The sequence below is a fragment of the Parasteatoda tepidariorum genome, chromosome 9 (assembly GCF_982258835.1).
Source record: "Parasteatoda tepidariorum strain Cologne lab strain chromosome 9, Ptep-v5.0, whole genome shotgun sequence".
Classification (NCBI taxonomy): domain Eukaryota; kingdom Metazoa; phylum Arthropoda; class Arachnida; order Araneae; family Theridiidae; genus Parasteatoda; species Parasteatoda tepidariorum.
The window spans coordinates 37,954,287-37,976,793 of record NC_141763.1 but is presented as its reverse complement, the minus strand read 5'-3'; the positions used below and the strand labels follow the sequence as shown (position 1 = coordinate 37,976,793).

General features: G+C 29.3%; 2 protein-coding genes across 25 annotated transcripts in view; one reads left to right on the top strand and one right to left on the bottom strand.

The window, feature by feature from the left end:
• trol (terribly reduced optic lobes) overlaps nucleotides 1-22,507 on the bottom strand; it is a 287,076-nt gene that overhangs the window by 130,955 nt on the left and 133,614 nt on the right. Inside the window, exon 1 of one of the 24 annotated variants that reach the window (XM_087151608.1) lies at nucleotides 6,621-6,770. The exons of 22 other annotated variants lie outside the window; for them this stretch is intronic. In XM_087151608.1, the coding sequence (XP_087007734.1) occupies nucleotides 6,621-6,654 (34 nt within the window). In that variant the 5' untranslated portion in view covers nucleotides 6,655-6,770. Of the gene's footprint in view, nucleotides 1-6,620; nucleotides 6,771-22,507 lie in introns of those variants that run through there. One more of the 24 variants, XM_087151616.1, reaches the window with a different exon arrangement.
• Nucleotides 15,593-18,558, top strand: LOC139426791 (heat shock protein 105 kDa). Its single transcript, XM_071186780.2, has one exon. It carries the CDS (start codon nucleotides 16,005-16,007, stop codon nucleotides 18,360-18,362), a length of 2,358 nt encoding a protein of 785 aa, XP_071042881.1. The 5' UTR covers nucleotides 15,593-16,004; the 3' UTR covers nucleotides 18,363-18,558.

Sequence of the window (22,507 nt, the reverse complement as noted above, 5' to 3'; positions counted from 1 at the left end):
TTAGATATAAATTTAAAAATTTAGAATTTAAAAAACAAAACAATTAATGCAATGAGATTTCAGATTTTTTGGGGGCCCCACCTGAACTCGGGGCCCTGGGCCAAGGCCCACTGGGGCCCATCCTTAAAAACGTCTCTGCAACAAAGAAACTGTTATACCTTGCAATATGCAAACTAAAGCAAAGACTATTAGTGCTTTATTCACATTTTCTGCTTTAATACTTTCTCACCACAATACTTTCTTAACAAATATTTAAATGTGCATTTAATTGTCATTAAAGATTTTAAAATAAGCTTAAGTCTCTATTTTGAAAAGTTCTTAATTACATTTTTAAAGTAGGAGAGTTTGACATGAAGCTAAAAATGTGATTAAACGTTACTCTGACGAGTAATTTTAAAATTATTATGTTTATATAATGCTTTTAACTTTTAAAAATATAAAGCCAAGATTGAAAAAAAAACGCTTTTTTTTAATAATTTTTTTTAAAAAAAGCTTAATATTTTTCTTTAAAAAAACAACTTAGAATTGCTCAATATTATATTTTTTAAATGCATATTGTTGATTTATTTTTAAAAAAAGTACTTTATTTCAAACAGCATTTTCTTTGAGAATATAATGAGACATTATTCATTTAGAGCTTTGAATATTTTTATAAGCTTTACAGCTTTTGTAACTCCCGAACTATTCCTTTTTTTATTAGTAATGTACAAAAACAAATGTTCAAGAATACATTTTTCTAATCCTGCAGTTGAACATACAGCTGAGGTAACTGTTAAATAATAACAAGAACTTTTTTTATCAATATCTTCCGATAGGCATAGCCAACAGAATAATGGAAAATGTCAACACAATAAGTTTGAAAGTGAATTAATTTTTAAAAAAAACATGTTTAAAACACATTTTTCATGCATGTTTTAACCATGATTAAAATAAAGTGTTTTAAAATTAACAATTCTGAGTGAAAAATATGCTTTGCTTTATATTTTGTCACAAAAAAGTTTTGTAGAAGTTCTACTTTGTTCACTTTGCACTACAGCTTCGCTAATATCACTTTAAAATATTAAGAAAGATAAAGATACATAGGATTCAAACAACTGGCATAACTAATATGTTAAAAATGCATGGGGGATAATTCCCTATCTTGATCTTTTGCACCAACTACACCTGCCAAAGCGACAAATGGATTTTAAACTAGTAATTTTTCTTTTTAAAAAAAGATTTGCCCAGCAGTGGCTGCGAAGTACATACCATTTGAGTTGGTCCCCTTTTGTGATGTTTTTTATAGCTTCTCACTGGCCCCTGCACAGAAATCACCAAGATTTGGTGATTGCTCTACTGCAGAGCACGATACGGAAATTTTCCCAAGGTTATATTATAAGGAACATTCTTTCAGCATGCAAAACTGAAGGATATTTCCGTATCTTTATCTGCCAAGCCAACTACAATCACCAAATTGATTTTAAACGGGAAAATTTTCTTTAAAAAATGGGGTGGCTAAGAGTTAAACCCTTCCAGTTGGTTTTTTAGGTTGGTTCCAGTTGGTTGGTGATTTTAGCTTCTTGTGAGACAAGACATTACGATTATTCTGCCATGGATCAGGATATAAAAATCTTCCCCAAAATTCACCAAAAACGGATCCCAACAAAAATATATCTCAGAAAATAATAGAATTGACTATAAGAGAAAACCAATACTATTTCGATTGAATGAATAAATAGATAACAATTTAAAACTGCGAAGCTACAATTTATCAATTAAAAAAAAAAGGATTCCCACACAAAAATATGAGTAGTTCTGATTTGTATAAAGGTAAACAAATTACAATAAACTGAATTTTTTTTAAAAAGTAAAGTTTTAAAATACTAATTTCTTTATAATAAGATGAACACAATTTATATCTTTATATAATACTACCATTAATTGAGGAGTAAATAGTATCATTCAGTTTATTATTTCATATTAATCCTTATAATATGCACTCCCAGAAAATAACTTAACTTTCGAAATTCCTTTCCTTTCTGCATTGCTTCATTTGTTGCCAACACAAGCATGTGAAATTCTAGTTTATGGCTCGATTGGATAACATGCTAAAGAAAAGACTTCAACTTTCACTTAAATAATGGTAATAATAAAATTTCCAAATTGCCGTATATTAAAATTTTCTTATTTCAAATATCGCTTTCATTTACATTTTGCATACGCTCCAATATTTGAGATTTGTGGAAAAATCTTTTTTCCAGTGGTAGTGATTTAAAGCAGAAATCTTTAAAACACGTATAATATGTATAAAACCTTTGTTAGAATTTGGGAGCATGAAAATACGCCTAACTTCACTTTTATATATCTGTTTAAATTATTTGTATGTAGTGGTGAACAAATTTCTATTAATTCTAATTTATAGAAGTATATTTACGTTATCTTTACTACTAAAAGAAAGAAAAAAGTTTTGAAACTACGACCGTAAGTTCGTAGTGATTGGAGGATATGCATTTTCTATTAAATTTTTAATGTAAAAATCTGTTTATCTCATAATTCAAAATTTTTTTACTATATTAAGTATCAAAAGATAATATATAATAAAACTTTTTACGTGTTATGTTTTGTGCCGCGCTGGAAAGGATTAAATAGTTCAAGGGATAGGAGGAAATATGAATAAAGTAAAATTAATATTAAAGGTGTTCAAAGTTTCGACTGCACTCATTATAAACCCATCAAAATCTAATAGCTTTTTTGCCGGTTTTCTCAGTTAAAATAGTCAGTTGAACAGTGATATGTTCGATCAATATCATAGCACTTTAAAATCAGAGCTATGATGGAGTCGGTGGCTGAAATGTCCGACTATCCATCTCTGATTTTCGACTTTTCTGAGAGCTTGAATCCAACTTGTTTAAAATTTTCACATTTGAAGAAACAAATTTTTAAAAAATAAATATAGTACAAAATATTGAAATTGTGCTAAGTTTTTATAAGAAAAGGACTGGATTTCAATATCTCATGCATACATAGCCTATTACATTAAGATTAAATTTTCATCATAGGTAAACAAATTTGGTTCCAGAATTTATTAATCAAAAGATAACTATTTGATAATTTATTCATTATTATAATACTCCAATCAATAATTAAGCACAGAAACGTTTACATATGATAAATTAAGTTTGGGAGGATAATTTATAAATTAAATATTTGTCATAATATTCATTTGTGAAATATTTTTGTTCATATAATTATAAATATTTTCCTCAATTTTCATGAAATCAAAAAATGTTTTTCTTCTAATCAAGAGACCTTAAAAATTTTAATAAATAATGTTGATAAAAGTTTTAAGAAATTAATTTTTAGTTTAAATTTTAAAAAAGTAAAAAATTTATGATGTAGTGAAAAAAAATTTCAAATACGAAAAGCATAATTAACGAATTTATTGTACTCTTTGAAAAGAAACTTATAAGAAAAAGAACATTATTACTACTTTTTAAATATTTTTAAGTAAGTCATAAACTTGTATTTTCCGGCCTTTTCCTCTGGTGTTCCTAAAGGCGGTTGCCTAATTTCGACAGTCAGCCCGATTCTTTTTTATTGAAGTTCTAAGGAATTTACGTTCGTTTTAACAGACTACTGAACTTATAAAAACATATCTGAGAATATTTTTAAAAGAAATTGCTTCCCAAATCAAATCAAATAAACATAATAACGTGCAAAAAAGGATAATTTAAGTGTTTTTGAAAAGAAAAAAAATAAAGACAACCAAATAAAGTAATCAAAGTCGTAGGTTTATCATTTCATTTGTTAATACCATTAGAACTGCAGGAAGTCAATCTATTGTTAAAGATTTCCATTCCACCCACATCTGAAACGCTTAAGATAACACCGATTTGGCATCTGGAATTTCTTAAGTGTGCAATGTTTTCCACGTCGTTAAAGTAGAAGAATAATTTGTTAAACGAAACATCAAGAGTTGCACAAAGAGCCCTTGTACGAACGCTGAATTTAGTTTAATAAAACAACACTTTTTTAGTAATTGTTTCATCAAAAACTGTGTTGCAGCCTGAACATGTCCATTAATTTTACATGATGATACATTGCTTTGGGCTTAAACTGCGAAGCAAATAACTGTGTGTGCTTTTAATTAAGAATACTACATATATGTTCATTGTGATGAGAAGGAAAATGCGCTCAGATCTTTTTAAAGAAAATATCTCATATTACAATGCGAAACTCAAGATCAAATTATCTTCTTTTTTTTTTTAGTTACTATATTGTTTAAATTGTTTTATTTCTTAAATGTTTAATTTCTAATTTAAATACGAACTGTAGTTAGAGCTAGAAAAAGCGTTATTCGTCAGAAAGCTATAGAATTTCATAATTTTGGAACTATAAGAAAGGGAGTAACTCTTAACAAAATAAACGTCAAAGCAGTATTAGAAAGTAAATTTTTGTCTGATAAACAGATCTTAAAAAAGAAATTTTTTATAAGGTTTTAAGGAAATGAAAAAAAAAATTTTAGTATACCTATAAAAGCACAAATGCTGTAAAATAAAAATAAGAAAAAAGGTGTAGTTTAGTATGCAAGAATTATAGGATATATTTATCTCTACGGCTAAAATCAAGCTTTTTGCTAAGTTGGACAAACTTAACTTCTTAAGAACCAGCATATTATGGTAAATACTTATAATTCCGATACAGTCATTTTAAACCATTACATGCAATCTGTATAAAACTAAATAATTATTCTCTTGAATAAAACATGTTTTTTTTTTTTTTTTTCAAAAAAAGAAAAGAGAAAAAAAAGTTATCAATATATGTTGCATAAATTACTTTAAAAAATTAGCTCTCTACAATTAGTCAGAATATTATATCTTTAAAAAAACATGACAAATATATCTGGCATGTATGCCATGAAAGGTCCAGGTCAACAGACCCTTAAATATGGATTAAAAGCACAATTAAATTTAAAACACCAGCAATATTAGAAGCAAATAAAATATAAATTGCCATTCTAGGTCAAGAGACCCTTATATTGAGACAATCAAATGGCATAAAATTTGAAAACTAATCATAGGGCAAATTGCCTATAAGGGAAACAATTAAACGAGTTACAAAATGTAAAATCATCGAAAATAGTGTTGAAATAGTAAAAGTGGATTAAAATGGTGTGAATGACGAGGACAGTTCAAATCCAACCTAAGAACACCATGAGATTTAAAAAAATTTTAAAGTCACTAAAAGTCCAGTTTAAAAGATAGTCATCCTGGCTGAAAATCAAAATCGCCGAACCAGAGTCTCCGGTGATGAGGTAATTAAAGCGAGAAAATTAGAGTTGACTCACGAGAAATGGAAACGCTGATCCATACGGTAGTTGGACCGCCAGAGTTAGTAAAAATTTACAGTGGGTTTAATGTATCTTCCAAAGTTGTTTTGATAATATGTCTTTGATGATTGATCTGCAGGTCAGGTTAGAATAAATCTGGTGTTCTGTTTTGTTGTGTGTGTGTATATATATATCCTAATGTTAGAAACAAATCAGGAATTATAGTTTATAGGTAAAAACAATGTGTTACTTCCCGGACATTGTATTTTATATAAGATTGGAAAATTTCGGTGTAAAATGAGAAATTTATTCATTTTAAAATGTCTGAGTTTTAAATACAAAATTGGCAACGAATACTTTTTCTTAAATTAATATTTCTAAAATTACTTCATAATGCAAAATAGGTACCGAACTAATTAATAATAATTCATTTGCTTTTCTTTGCATTTGGCCAACCAAGGATAAAAGTGGTTTTTAAATTGTACGGCTTTTATTCTTCCAGGAGGTACGGCTTTCACGACGATGCTATTGTCACATGTGAATTTTTAATATTATATGTAATTAAAACACTATCCTATTTATTTAAGAAAACTTAGTTAACTATTTTTGCTTATTTATGCCTCAATTGTGAGAGAAAGAAAATGTAGTATTTCAAAAAAAATATCGATCAAATTTTTGCAAGATGAAAGAAAATTTCAAAGATATTGAATGCTTATCAACTTGAAAAACTTATAGTATACCTTTAAAGGCTACTGATATTTCTGTAGGAAAATCGGCTACACATGGATTCCGAATTCATTACCCTGGATTTAAAAGCAAGTTTCATTGAAAAGTAAATCTCGATGAAATAATAATAAAAAACAGCTTGGTTAAATAATTATCTGGAGAATTATCCTAAAAGTATTATTGATAAAAGACGACAATTAATTATTTATAATTTGAATTCCATTTCATAAATGAAATAATTAACTAATGAACATCAATAAAATTTATAACGAAAAAAAAATGTTTTTCTTTTCTCCTTTTAACGAATAATAAAGATTCAAATAAAAAAATAAATCATAAGGATAAAAGAAAAGAGAAAAAAAATTCCACAAGTAAAAATTAGCTTCATTTAAATAAAGAATGTGATGGCAATTACTATTTAGTTATATAGTAGGGTTCCTTTGCTCTATGGAAGGCAATAATAACGAAATTATAAATATCGACTTGATCTTGCATGTGCACAAATTCGAAATGCACAAAATAAAAATAAAATAAATATAATTTTAGGTTACTGATAGATGCAAAATTTGTCTATAAATGAACTTACCAATCGCAGACACAGGTGCGAGTGTAGCATTCATTTTTATTATCGGACCAAGTTTTGATCCCTGATAAAAAGTTACGTTTTCCGGCACATCACTTTGAGATAGCAAGAATCATTCATGAAATCGCACAGAGATGCGATTGGAGAACAGCTAAAGGCAAGTAGGCGTTACGTCAAGTGCCTCGGATTCATTGAGAACGGCATCATGGCCCTATTTAAGAACAGGCGGTATTTTATTTATTTTAACTTTTTTCTTAGCAAAAGATATTTGCGATAAAAGAAAGATACGTTTGTCACTCTCGTCTGCAGTTATATTTAAAATGACGTAATCCACTGGCGGAATTTTCAATCATTCTCAGACAGTCATTTGCATTAACTCTTAGGCGAGGTAGATTAAAGTTAAAGGATACCTTTATTATTATTATTACTACTTTGAAGTACATGTCAGATTAATCGTTGCTTTAGCAATAAAGAAAATATTTGTATATATACATAAAAAAATAATAATAACGTATTTGTTTAAGAAAACTCAAGGTTTAAATGCCGCAGTTCACGGATATTCGTTGTTATTGCCTAGTGGAAAAAATACTTAAAGCAAATGATGAATAATAAGCTGAGCTAATTAATTTATATAACTTTTATATTATAAAAAATTACATTATAAAAAATTATTAATATAAAATTATTCTAAAAATAATACTAATTAATATAAAATAATATATGACGTTTACTAAGATCAAAATAAAGGCTAAAATCGATAAATTCTAATCAATATAATTATTATTCGAATTAATTGTTTATTTATAAAGAGTGAAAAAATTCAAAACGTTCTTATAAATCAACGTTAATTTGAAACACACGCATTTAAAACAAAAAGTAATTTAAGAAAAAATTACTTTATTGAAAAATGTTTTTTAAAAAAAAAGCTTGTCTTTTTATTTCCATAGATTCTGTTTTAAACTATAGCAAACTAACAATTATTATTATTTTTTCCTCTTTGAAAAAAATTCGGGAATAATTGTCAGCTTCAGTATTAGCCTGACAGAACAATGATGTGATTATCAATTAGCTTATGAGGCAGTAAAGTGCAAGCTTCTAAAAGAAATAGACAAAGATCTCACAAAAGAATTAGATTTATAATTTTCGAAGTAAATATTTTCTTAAATAAAAATTAAGAACTACCTCATTTTCCTTAAAAAGCACAAAAATAAATCTCATAGCGTGTTCTTATTTTCACTCTGAGGGACAGGAATTTTTTTTTAAAAATAAAATACCAGATTTTTTAAAATTATTTTAGTTTAGCTCTAATAGAACAATTTTTTTAAATGAAATTTTACATTATTTTATTTACTTTGTGGTAAGAGTTAAAACCCACAGCCCTTCAAAGTAATGACTATCCCTACAATCATTAAAATTTTATTATAGGAATTAAAAAAGTTAACATGGAATTCTCTTTATCGCTAATTAATCTTCAAATTGCTAAACAAACAAACCTATAAAAAATATATCTAATAATTTCCGTCGATTTTTCTTGCAAAAATCCCTTAGCAATTTAAATAATATTTATTATAAATTACGATAAAAACTAATAAAATAATTAATATATAAAATAATTAAAATATGAAACAATAGTAATATGCCAGGAAAGTTTCTGTAAGGAGCCCCCCTATGAAAATTTTCAATTTTGTCTGCTAAGCAAAGCATAGTTTTCTTTGTTAGCTACCAAGAACAAACTTTTCATTTCTTAATTTTAAGTTACAACATTTTTTTTTAAATTCTTTGATTTCAAACTTTGACCGCTATTTCGCAAAACTATTAGTTGGCGTCGAAGGCGAAAACAATTCTTCCAGTAAAACAATATTTTATGATATAAAAGCTTTGTTACTTCAAAAAATATAGTCAAAGAAGCAATAAAGTGCACGCATTCGTTAATTCTCAAAAGTTGGCTTGAGAATTTCGTCGATTTCTTCTCTCATTTGGAGAAACACTCAAACTTTGGGAGATATTTTTTCTTATAACGTAGGTGTTTTCTTTTAATTTACTATTGTTGTTGTTTACTTCTGCCACTTGTCAATACTGACAAGCCTATTTTAAGGCAGGAGGGTCTTCTTGGTTTACAGTGGCACCATCTATGGCCAAGAATTCGCTTTCTTCACACACATACGTCACAACCTATTTTACAGTTTTATGGGGGGGGGGAGACATTCTCACACCATCGATCCATCCTTCCGCCGATTGCAATGTTGACCTGAACCAGAGAGTATGACCAATCTCCAATCTAGTTCCCCCAGAGGTATTGATTTGTTGGAACTTGGAGGACTTTGTAACCTCGACAGATTTAACGTGCACCAATCACCATTCCGTACACGGAGTCTTCGGCCGGCGGGGATCGAACTCATGACCTCTTAGGCATGGCCCCAACGCCCTATCAACCAGACTATCCTGACCATAACTATCTACTATTTAATTAGAAATATATTAACATGTATGAAAACGAGCATTTGCTAAATATTTAGAACAATTAGCTAAAATTTCTGAGACTATTCTGAGACCAGTATAATCTTCCACTTGGCTTCCCCTGAAATGATATAAACTTTAAATGGTGCATTAGAGATCAGAATATTTAAGACCAATGTCTTATAAGTTTAATCTTAACATAATAAGGTAGTCTTAATAACAAAAATACAGTTATAAATAGTAATAACAGTAATAAATTAGTATTAATTGTTTTTCTTCATAAGATATAGATTGATTGTAGTTTGTAATAGCACAAAAGTGGAAAGCGTATGATTTGTGAGAACTCAAACAATGTAAAATAAATCAAACTAAAGTAAAATAAACAATGAAAAGATATAAGCTGAATCTGGCACAAAAGAAAGAAACAAAATTAAGGAAGGAAATATTACTAATATTCATTTAAATCTCATGAATGCTCAGTCCATTGCCTAAGTAACAATTATTTATTATTTGTTATTTTTATTTCACATTATAATCAAAAGTTAAAGCAATATAATTTATTTTAAAAAGAAATAAAGCTTTAGGATTGACTTTTATTTTCTTATTTTTTATATTGAAATAATTAAATCCGCCCTGGAATGGAATGAGTAATTTGTTCCTTAAGAGGATTCTTTAGATGACAAATTAATGTTACAGGTATAAGAAGCCAGCCATCGTTCATTTGTTAACATGTTAACGCCCAGAGTTCTACTTTAAAAGACAGTTAACATTCACCTTAACACTAAGTACCATTTTTTATAGGATACCGAGATCTTATGTGCAATAAGAAGATAATTAAAAAACTTGTGGCAACGCAATTGCTAAATAAAAAAATTCTAAAATATGGGTGTAAATAGAGTAACTCCTTTACAGAGGGGAGAAAATCTTTTTTAAATTCTTCAAATTTCATATATTCATGAAAAAATATACATTCCTTTTTATTGCTCGTACCATTTATTTGGAAAATTTTTGTTAAAACACATAAAATTGTATGTATTGTAATTGCTGTCAAATCAGAAGTTTAGTTATTCGAAAAATCTTATAACATATGTTATAAAATTTTATAACTTATACATAAATACCAAATATATAAAAATGAAAATTTTAAATTTTTTTTCTTGTCGCTTATCTTGATTTTTCTATAGCACGTCAGATTTCTTGTTATAGAATTTTTATATATTTAGGAAATGCAACTTATATTAATATGTTTACTACGCAATCACTAATTTTGAGTTAGTTCTGACAGCAGATTTTAAGTTAGACTGGACTTTAGAGTAACGGAAAATATTAGATGACTTGTACATTAAATATTAAACTGAAAATTTAAAACATTTCTTGATGAGCTATGACGAATACTTTACACAATTTAAAAATATTCTCATAAGCAATATATGCTTATTGTGTTATTTATTTATCAATAATCAAGCTGAATTGAATATAGAGTTTCATGGTTAATGCAGAGTTCAATCCGATATCGGTTACGCTGCGCCAAATGCCAACAATTTAACTTAACTGGGTGAACTAATTACACAAGTGTTAAATTTAGCCTGACTGAAATAAATGGGAAAAGAGGAGGTGAAAGCTCACGTGGGAATTTCGAGGCCGAGGTATTTGTTTTTGCATACAGAAAAAGTAGTAAATCGACACAATCACCTAAACAATCGGTTGAATTGACTCATAATTTCTGTTCTGAATCAAATCAACTGGATCGAATCTATTGAATGGGATATGTAAAGTTAAAAATCAGTCATCTATGCAAATTTAATCTCTTAATTTGATCGATTGACTTAATAATTCGAATTGTATCCCCCTACAATCATGAAAATTAAATTCAAATTTCTTTTTACAAAAATAGGAAGTTTTTAAGCTTTGTTAAATCTTTAGTCATCGCAATAGTCATAAATGCAGATAGATTACTCATAAATAAAGCCTTCTATGACATCACCGTTGTGTTACGTGTAGGCGGAAAAACAGCGAATTTAAACCTTCAAAAACAAGTAGCCGTATTTAATTCCTGTTATTCCGTAATCACTCTGGCAAATAATGCACCGATACAACAGTTTCAAGCCTTATTTATTCAATTACGGTTTCCCAATTTTTCAATCTACTGAAAAGCATTTTCCCGACTTGGAAAGTCTGGCTCCGCTTCAAACCTAGTAATCAAGTCCCGCGACAAGACAAGAGCGGGGAAAGCCGACATCTATTTTTCGAGGCATTAAACGTAGGTGTCCACAAGCACATAATGACCTAAAAAATAAAGGACTGTCACTAATTGATGTAAGCAGCAGTATGGTAATGAATCTTATTTTTGGCGGCTTCAGTCATCGTTGCTGGCTAGTAATTGAGGCACTTAATATCAAATAGTGACACACTCAAGCGCGATGTTTGTTATAAGGACAATAACTTTTCTCACTCATTTTACGGTAAAACTTTTCGTTTTACTAAGCATATAAATTAAAGTCACGTTAGACTTAAATTTTTATGTGACCATCGGCAATTAATTTATTCAACTATTTACTTTTAAAAAAAATTTCTTCTTCTAATATCATTAGTTTTATTGGTGGAAGCAAACAGAAAATAATAAGGAAAATTCGAAAAATTTATTTGAAGTCTGTTTATAAATTGTTTTGCTTTAAAAAAATATATCCCACAGCACTAGGCAATTTTTTGTTCCGCAACTGGTAGAAAAAGTTTTAAAAAGGCAGATACAATAAATACTAAAATAAATACTTAAGAAATTTCACGAAAACAGTTTTTTTACTTAGCACCTAAATTATATAATAAATTACCATTTCAGTTGCAAAACATCCAAATATATTCTTCTTTTAAGCGTGCTTTATTTCAATTTGTGATGAACATTGACGATTTAGATCTCTATTTTTCACTTTAAAGGAAGCATTTGATTTTTTATACCAGTCTTGCGCCAATCCAAATGAATTTCTTATGTTGCCTTTGTTATGTTATTTTGTTATTTTTTTTATATAGTTTCATGCATTTTTTTTTTCTATTATTACAGTGTTCAACAAGGTATGACGTCTTATGATGAGCAAAATAATTTATGATTGTAATACCCCCCCCCCCTCTTTTTTCCTTTTTTTTTAATTTCTATTTTAAATTTATTGTATTACTTTTCTTTGTCGCCTGGACAGGATTTTGCTCTTGACGACGAATATTCTTTGTATTTATGTGTTTTTGTTCCCAATAAAGTTATATTTGTTTGTTTGGAAAAAAAATATCTAACAACATATAAAAATTGATGAAGTCGCAAATCCAATGAAATCGTTAACAATACGAAAGTCTTACGCTTCAAATGCATCAACCAGCCAATCAGAAATGGGAATGTTATTAAATCAGAAATCATTACTTATAATGAACCTTTTCAAATTCCGAACTATGAATTTCTATATAACATAAAAACAGAATGGTATCAGCAGTTTCCCATTGTTATCTGTACATTTTATTCGTCGTAAAATCGCAAGGTAGGATCCAGTTTTTCTACATTGATTTCCATATATCTTTGGTTGTCATCAGGATTAAAGTAATAAGTCATAAAGGTATCGTTTTCCAATAAAATATTTTTTGTACCTAATTTAAAGGTTTTTACTTGTAATATTTTTCTCTAATCTCTGCTATGAATGCGTTTTTAATATTGACTGTTTTCTAAATTAAGAGTTTACAAGAGTTGTTTCTTTATTATAATGTAATTCTACGATATTACCATAACATGCAACATTTTAAGATAAACTAATTTATAAATCAGTGTTAAAATTTGTAACAGTTTTCTAACTATTATTTTTTGGTGCAAATTACATTTAATAGAGTATTTTAAATTACAGTTAAAGATGTTCATTAAATATTTAAGTGATTCGATCAGTTTCATGCTCAATATGATGCATGAATAGGGGAGAGTGGGGTCAATTGTAACATTTTTTACTTAACTATTTTTAAATAACAAAAAATCCAATATATTATTAGTATTAATTGACAGACGAGTAAAGTAGACTATCCTCTATTAGAAAAAAAATAAATACCTGATTTTAAATATTATTATATATTAGTTATTAACAATTTTTGACAGTCGTGCACTTGTTACAATTGTCCCCACTTACGGGGTCAATTGTAACAGTTCATAAATTCAACTAAAACATAGTTAATTATACATATTATCATAGTTGTGATATATTTTTTTATTGATCAAAATAGTAGTGATATTTTAGGAGTAAAAATAGTAATGAGCAGAAACCTAAAGGGTTAAACTTTTAACTTTAAGGGGTTAAAAATTTTAATTTATGCTGTGAAAGGTGACAAATAAAATAATGCACATGCAACATAATATAAATGATATAGGAAACTATTGGTGGTTCTTAAAGAGTTAAGTAATGGTTTGTAAACATAAGATTATTTATTTTCAGCTGTTACAATCGTCCCTTTACTTATTGTTACAATTGTACCCAAGACGCCATTTCAGCTTCATTTGTAAAAAACAATGCTAGTTAATTAGCAAAACTTATCTTTTTTTTATTGAAAGGTTAATTAAGGTGTCCACTTACATATTCGGTTACTAATTTTTATTTGTTTAAACAAAATTACTTTGTTACAATATAATATTCTAATACCAAAAAAAGTACTTGCGTGGCGTGAAAATATCTTTTGTGATGTAACTCTTTCAAAAGTACATAAAAATGGTTGCCCAGGGGTGTACATGTAGATTTATTAAATACACCTTGTGCACCACCTAGGAACCAAATCTAGAACCCAACACTCGAAATTTTTGCTCTGTTACAATCGTACCCTGTTACAATTGACCCCACTCTCCCCTATACTATATTTCATATATCAGTCAGTTTGTTAAACGAAATCTGAAATTTCTTTTGTGCACTCACCAAATTTGTAGAAACAATATACTTTTAATTTTAAATGTTATTTTAAAAAAAATGATCGCCAAGCAAAATTATTTATGCTCACTAATAGATCTTAATCGAATTACCAAGGAAATGTTTGGACGTAAATTCTTTCAAGCACATGTACTTCAAGTGAATAATTTCAACTTCCGTGGAGAAAACTTTTTTATGCAAAGAAACAACGATTATTGCGAAGTAATCATCGGGGTCGGTGAGCGGCAGCCGACAGGTGACTTAGTCTCCTAGTATAAAATAAAAATTAGGTGATCTTGAAATCTATTTGAATACTAGTTCTAATCTTCTATCGATCTCGACCATACGGATCATTACTACTATTTGCGTCTGTTCTGCATTTGCCCTTGATACTAATTCAAGAATTTCATTAAGAAAATTGACCTCACTTTTTTTAATAATTTTTGATTCATAGCGTCTAAATTCTAAGGACTTTATTTTTTGACAAGGTCAGAAGAAAGTCATCAAGAAGTTTGAAAAGTCATCAAGAAGATGAAAACTTACCATGGAACATGAGGTCGCAATCCACGCTAAAAAGGCTAAAAACGCGAAAAATTCTGGAGACAAAAGTTGTAACAGAGCTACCCTGAATTGCTGCAAAGTCTGGCCGTGATGCAGCTATGCATGTGGTTCACGGATGATGGTGCTTCTGCACATTATGCCCTCCAAGTGCACAGTCACCTTGATGTAAAATACCGAATGGAGTGGACTGAAGGTGTGCATAGCCACCGCGTTCATCAGATCTCAATTCATGTTAATTTTTTCCTATGGGGTCACTTTAAATCACTGTGGACAGTCCTGAGGAAGTCATGGAATGAATTATCTTTGCTTCGGCAAACATCAAAAGTACACCTGACGTTTTTGAGCGAAGCCTGAAATAGTTTTCAGGTCGTAGTAGACTGTGCAATGACATCAGCGGATGCCACTTAGAGCAGCTTTTGTGATAATTAATCAAATAAATCCTTTTGGTAGTAAGCAAATTTTCGGCATTTTTTGTAGTTGTATTCCAGCGTGACCTCGAAGTGTGTGAGAAATCTTTGAAATTTTAACTTCATGTTTTCATCCTATTGATGCTTTTTATAACTCCTTTCGAAATTGTCAATCGAATTTTGGAATGTATTCAGGTAAATTATTTCGATTATATGTCTTTATTTTTTAATTCAACCTCTTTTTTCTTCAAATAAATTTATTGAATTTTCGAGAAATAGTAGTTTTTTTTTAAAATAATTATTATTTAAAAAAATTACTATGCCTATGCTTTTTATTTTCGATTTCTGCATCGATTATGATGTTTGGAAAGCGGATGTTGAAAATTGGCGGAGCATGAAACATTATGAGACATAAGAACATAAATGTTTCAGATCATTCTATACTGCACTAAATAATTAATTACAATTATTAAACAGCAAAAGAGTTAAATTTCCGATCATTCGTCATAACCAAAGTAAATCCTTGTAACTGTTAGATAACGCAAATTAGCAGAATACGTAAAAATCAACTATGATATCAAAACAGTGACTTTTAATAAACTTTTTTCTCTTTCTCTCCGTTGCTATTTGCTTTTTTATTTATTTTTCTTAAATCTAGTGAAACATGTACGAAATAATTCTTCAAAATCGTCTGCTTAAAATGTTTCAGAATTCTTTAAAACAAAGATAATTTCTATAAAACACAATTTTATTTACCAAAGTAAGAACAATATAGTATTATTAAAACAATTCTGTTTCTTTTATTAGAATTTCAAAAAAATAAAGTTACGTGCATCTTCAGATCTAGCAAAGCATACTTAAAATCGGTTTAAACTTTATCGTTTGGCGTGTAAGTTTCATCTTTGATTTAAACTAATGGCAACATTAAATAATGTTATATTTATTTTGAAGTTGTTCTAATAATTTATTTCAATCACTGGCGATCGGTTGAAAATATCATTGAAAGTGGAGAAAAAAAAACGCTTCAAAAAATCACTTCAATTAGTAAAATGTCTGTAATAGGATTTGATTTAGGAAATGAAACTTGCCAAATAGCTGCTGCAAAAGGTGGCGGTATAGAAGTTCTGGATAATGAATACAGTCTTCGATTAACACCATCGTATGTAGGATTTAGCTCTTACTTGAGAAATATAGGTGTATCAGCAAAAAACCAAATTATTCCGAACATCAAAAATACGATATTCAATTTCAAGACCATTTTAGGTAAGAAATTTTCTGATAAATACACTCAATCAGAACTTACTTTTTTACCCTACGATACATTAGAGTTACCATCAGGTGATGTTGGTGTCGAAGTTAATTATCGAAATGAACAAGTTAAATTATCTATTCTCCAAATCACAGCTATTATGCTAACAAAGTTAAAATCAATCGCCGAATATAAAACAGGCATAAAAGTTCAAGATTGTGTAATTTCCGTACCAGTTTATTATACTGATATACAACGACGAGCATTACTGGATGCTGCAGAAATAGCAGGGTTAAAAGCAGCACAACTGTTAAATGAATCTACTGCCGCCGCACTTTTCTATGGATTTTACAAACAAAACATGTTTCAAACTGATCCGAAAATTGTTGTTTTTGTAGATCTTGGACATTCTGCTCTAACAGTAACTGCCTGCAAGTTTTATGAAGAAAAGCTCTGCATTCTAGGAAGTGTATGGAATATGCGAGTTGGCGGAAGAAATTTCGATTTAATTTTGGTAAGACACTTCTTGGACGATTTTAAAGAACGATATAATATCGATGTTATGGCGAATAGAAAGGCTTTGATGACTCTTTTCCGTGAATGCGAAATTCTAAAGAAACAAATGAGCGCAAATCCTCAAGAATTAGAAATGACTATAGAATGTTTGATGGAGGATAAAGACGTAAGAGGAAAGATGAAACGAAAATTTTTCGAAGAAATATCAGCTTCATCTCTATTAGCTATTGAAAAAACTATGGAAGATTTAATTTCTCAGTGCCAGTTAGAAAAACAAGATGTAGATGCGGTACAGCTTATTGGTGGATCTTCTAGAATTCCAGCACTTAAAAATATAATTGTGAAAGTATTTGGTAAAGAACCACAAACTACTCTAAATCAAGATGAAGCTATCGCAAGAGGCTGTTGTTTACAATGTGCTTTACTTTCCCCGACTTTGATGACAAAACCATATCAAATAGAAGATATTCAACCTTTTGCTTTGATGGTGATGTACAAAACTGATAATGTTACAGAAGAAATACCAATTCTTAAACGTTTTCATAAAATTCCAATAACTAGACTAATAAAATTTCCTTACAAAGGTCTATTTACATTAGAAGTATTTTATGAATTTGAAGCAGGTGAGTTTGAAGACCTAGGGAAATTTTGTTTTGCAGACTTGTCTCAGGAAATTGAAAATTCATCGAGTGCTAAGGTTGAAGTGAAAATATTCATAGATGCAAATGGTATATTTAATATTCTGTCAGCAAAAGTTATCGCAAAATATGAAAATAACACAGGGAAAATTGACAAGGGGGCTCAAACTTTGGCGATGGTTCCATACGACGATCAAGCTTCACCGACTTACAACATGGAACAAGATCTTCCAACTGATATCGAAAATGTTCCAGAAGCAACAGAAAAATTGAAAAACACGATAAAAATTTTCGATCTAGAATTTATCTCAATTTTGCATAAGTTAGATAGAAATGATATAGCTAAGTATAAAACGGAAGAACAGGAAATGAGACAAAGCGATTTAAGATCACAAAGAATTGCAGATTTAAGAAATGCTCTTGAAGAATATATTTTTCACGTTAGGGCGAAACTGGCTACTGAGATATTTAATTATGTGTCTGAAGAAATGAAATTAGATTTATCTCAACGTGTGAATGAAGCAGAGAATTGGCTATATGATTCAGAACAGTTGCAAGATGAAAACGAGTTTAAAGAACACCTGGACGAATTGAAAAGTGAATTTCAAGGTATACTGGACCGATGCGAGAAGATACAGGACGTAAAAGACGCGTTGCGTGAATTCCAAAAGTTCTTGGAATTCAGTGCAAAGGATATACAATTTTTCGGAGATGAAACTAATTGTAATAAACAATACGAAGAAATTAAAGAAAAATTGGATCATGCAAACGATTTTGTTAGCGTCAATTTGCACGCAATTGATAGAATTAAGTGCTTAAAAGAACTGGAGATTTCTGCTAACTTGGTTCGGGAAGAAATGAAAGGTTTTCAAGACAAGCTCCAGCAAATGCATAAACTTAATCAATTACCAACAATTGCATTGGAGAAAACAGAAGCTAACAATGACAATACTAATAAATATGAAGATGATCGCCAATCGCCAATTGATCCAAACCAGGTATAAAAACAAAGAGGTTTTAGTTGCCCATTACTTTTGTTCCAGTAAAACTGTGATCATGTATAGATTATAGACTATGAAATGACCTTTTTACTCAACAATTTGTAATTCATTTTGAAAATGCTTTGTTTTAAGATTTGCTTTTAAATACACTATTTCAAAATTGTTTGTTTTAAGAAATGCTTCGAATAAAACTATTATAATGCTTAGGAGCTTTTATCAAACATTAATAACATATGCTAATTTTAAGTAATTTGTCTCTTAACACCAAAGCAGAAAAAAAAAAAACTTGTCTTCCCATTTTCTACTAGAAATGTATTGAGTTCTTTACAGTTAGCCGAACGCAAGAAAATTCAACTATTTTTATTATTTATTCATTATTTTTTTTTTAAATGAACACTCATAAAAAATTTAAAAAAATAATAAAAATAGAAAATATTTGAATTTACTTGAACTTGGCTAACCAAAAAGTGCCATATAATTGGAATTAGCTTTCAAATTTTTCCCAATTGATAAATTATTTCTTGTAAAACAACATATCCGGTATATAAAGATAATTTCATTAAAAGCATTTAAAAATAATTTTTAAGAAATTATTAATTCGTTCTTTAAAGGTCCATTGAATAAACATATTCATTTAATTATAATTACTTCAGCTGAAAGTTTTAACAAATTTGATCATGAAATTTGTTTGTAAATACAAGGCTGTCTTAAAAGTAAGGTATGCTATTTCTTTTTAGAAAATGAAATATGTTTCTTCTATAATATTTAAATCATTTTATTTTATTTTATAACCGTCGTTGAACAACCGACCCAATTTTGGGTTTACGATTATTAATGTTCAACTCCTGTCCAATGCCTTGTAATTTTGAACCAATCCAAAAGACAAGGAAACTCCTGGACCAGTACCCCCAGAGGTTTGATTTGTTGTAGGAACAGGGAGGACTTTGTGGCTCGACAGATTTAACATGCATCAGTCACCATTTACTACACGGGGAGTCTTCGGCCCGCGGGGATATATTTAAATCATTATAAATGCTGAAGGTTTGTCTATTTTTCTTCAAAATTTTCGGCTAGGTTGATGTATTTTTTTAACTAAATATAACGTCGTATCATACATTGAATTTTTTTTTCTTTATGTTTGCGCCTTTTTACTTAATTTAGATTTATTAATTATCTACGTATTTTATGTAACCATGATTATTTTTGTTTTATGTGCCTGGAAACTTCGAAACGTAAGCGCTGAGAATTTTTTTGTATGCTCATGTCATACCAGCTCTCCGCAGTGTTTCGACCTCATCTTTAATTTCGTCAAAGAGTTAGACCACTTGCCCGCGAAATCGATAGCTCACAAATAAAGCATACCGTGTCGAAGATTACAGTATAGAAATATTTAAAGAAATTTCTTTTTTAAATTCTACGTAACTATGAAAAAAAAGTGAATTCGTATTTAACAAAAATACGGTACAGTTCTTCCAATCTAAAGATTAAAACATTTTAGACCAGAAATAAAAATATATCAAAAACTAGAAAATTATGACTTAATAGGTAATGGGTTTCTCTTGACGAAATGTTCATTCAAATTAGGGAACATATAATAGGTGCCAAGTTCAGACTATGAAAATGGTATGTGTGATGATGTTCTATTGAACTGTTTTAGAAGAATAACGGTTTGATGGGCTATATGAGAACAATGCCCGCGAGCTTGTTACATGTTCCTCTGCACCGTTGTATGAAAAATGTTCAGTTGATTTATAACGCTTTATCTAAGTTTCATAATATCAGCCAGCGTTTATACGATTTCAGCAGAAATAAAGTCGTCCTACCCCGACTTTAAAACAGTTCTGCTAAAACGACAAAGTGAAAAATGATGTTCAACGCTCCCTCAAGGACATGTTGGGGAGCTTGTACGAAGTGGGAATACAAAAAGTGTCACAGTATCAACATAAAGAAATCTACTTTCTTTTACAAAAAGAATTATGTAAAAGAAAGAAAAAAATCAACCTTCAGTTTTTTTCAATTGTTATGTATGATGTGAATATTATAGAAAATTAACATTTTTGTAATTCTAAAGGACGATTATCCCCCACTTACAATATTCACAGATTCAAAACAATTCTCCCCAAGTTATTCGATAGTAGATGAGGCGACGGGTTCAGTTGAAAAAGGCTTATTATTTGAAAGAAGATTTTAAACTCAAAATAAAGTTCTCAAATGTTTTCTCGACCTTTAAATTAAACATATATAAGATTTATATGGTTCAATAAAAAAATGCAAACAGTTTAATGGAATTAAATGCAATAATTCGAAAATAGGCACTCTCAAATAATGCTTTTTGTAACTCCGTGAATTTTATTCACATCTTTTAAGAATTATTGAACCAGTGTTCCCCAACCCCCGGTCCGTGGATCAAATGGTACCGGGCCGCCCATTTCATTGAAACTGAATTTAAATTCCTAGTTTGATTAGTTAAATTCCTAGTTTGAATTCTTGGACATAAGCAACACACTTCAGGTCTCATTGTCTCCGATTACCCCCAGATGGAACCGTCTCATTGCAATAATGAAACAAGCTCAATGTTCTCATTGATTTAATGTTCTAGTAAGTTAAAATGTTATATCACTTTATATTTATTTTTTGGTGTAACTGTATTTTATTTTGAAGGCATGTTTAAATACAATTAAATACGTTTAAATACGTTTAAATACAATAATCTGAAATATAAACAATCAACGTCCCCCCTCCCCAGTGGACCGCGGTAAAATTATCAAACGTTGACAGTTCCGCGGTAATAAAAAGGTTAAGGAACACTGTTGTGGACTATAGCTGACATATTAAATCTCGGGTTCAGAAAATCTAATTGTTCTTGGATGGGTACATTGTTTTGAACTAGAACTTCCAAAAGAAGCGTCGGGCTTGATACGGAAACTCTGATTGAGGATGTAACCACGTTTAAGGAATGTTGAAGAAATGCTTTTTTAACATTTATTGTAAACAATTTAGTAAAAATAGGTATGTGCTCAAGGTTAAGGTGTATCAACAAGTTAATTTAAACTGCGACTCCATGCAGAGAGAGTACATGATGGTGCCAAAGAGATAATCATATTATTTGGATAAATATTTAGAAGTCAATAAAAGTTATTCAAATATTCTAAAGCAAACAAAATTTTAATCAAAAATCTTATCAGTCAAGCATTGGCTTATAAGATGCTGATTATAAATAATAAGATATCTGGAACAAAATACTTGTCGATAGAGGATGTTTACTATATGATAAAAAAACAAACTATGGAATGTAGACTTACGCAAAGCAGAGCACCGGAAGTATAAAAAAAATCAAATAATTTTTAAACATTTGTTTAAACTTAATGAAATACTAAAGTTTTTTTTTTAATTATAGATTTAAAAGGAAAAAAAGACCTCTTTTTGTTTAATTAGTTTTTAAATCAATATCAGCAGTCAACAATTATTACTAAAGAGAAGCAGTTATTAATCAGTAAAAATATAAATATTGTAGTACAGCAGTTAATTTTCCAAAAATATTTTAAATTTACGAAGTAATCTATACGTATAGTAAAACTTCATACGAGACTTGTTAAAAAAAATTTTAATGAAGAAATAAGATCAAAACTATTAGCAATTTTCAATTTAGCAGATTTTTTCTTTTAGTAGCGCAAGTCGAAAATAACAAGAATTACCTATGTTAATTAAATTATATTGTGGTGAATAGGTCATGCATTTAAAACGCGCGAACGTTAAAAGTTGGAAATAATCGGTCTTAAATTTTTTTACAGAACAATTTAGCATTATTTACCACATCTACATCATAATAAAACCAAACATCGTCATACGAAGGAGAGAGAAAAAACATATCAATTAAATTAATTACATAATTGGCATTAGCTACTAGTAGATGGCAGCACCACAAATTTAAACAGGAGAAAAATTAAATCCTAATAATCGTGAAATTGGCAGCCGGTTATGAAAGCATTCCTTATTCTCCTAGAAAAACCCGGTATAGAATCATACGAGTATAAAGTTATCTAGTTTGGTTTCATTAAGCAAAATTTTATTCTTCGTAAATTTAAGATTAGTATTAAATACATTTATTATTACACATAAGAACTTGAAGGACCATAACTATTAAATTT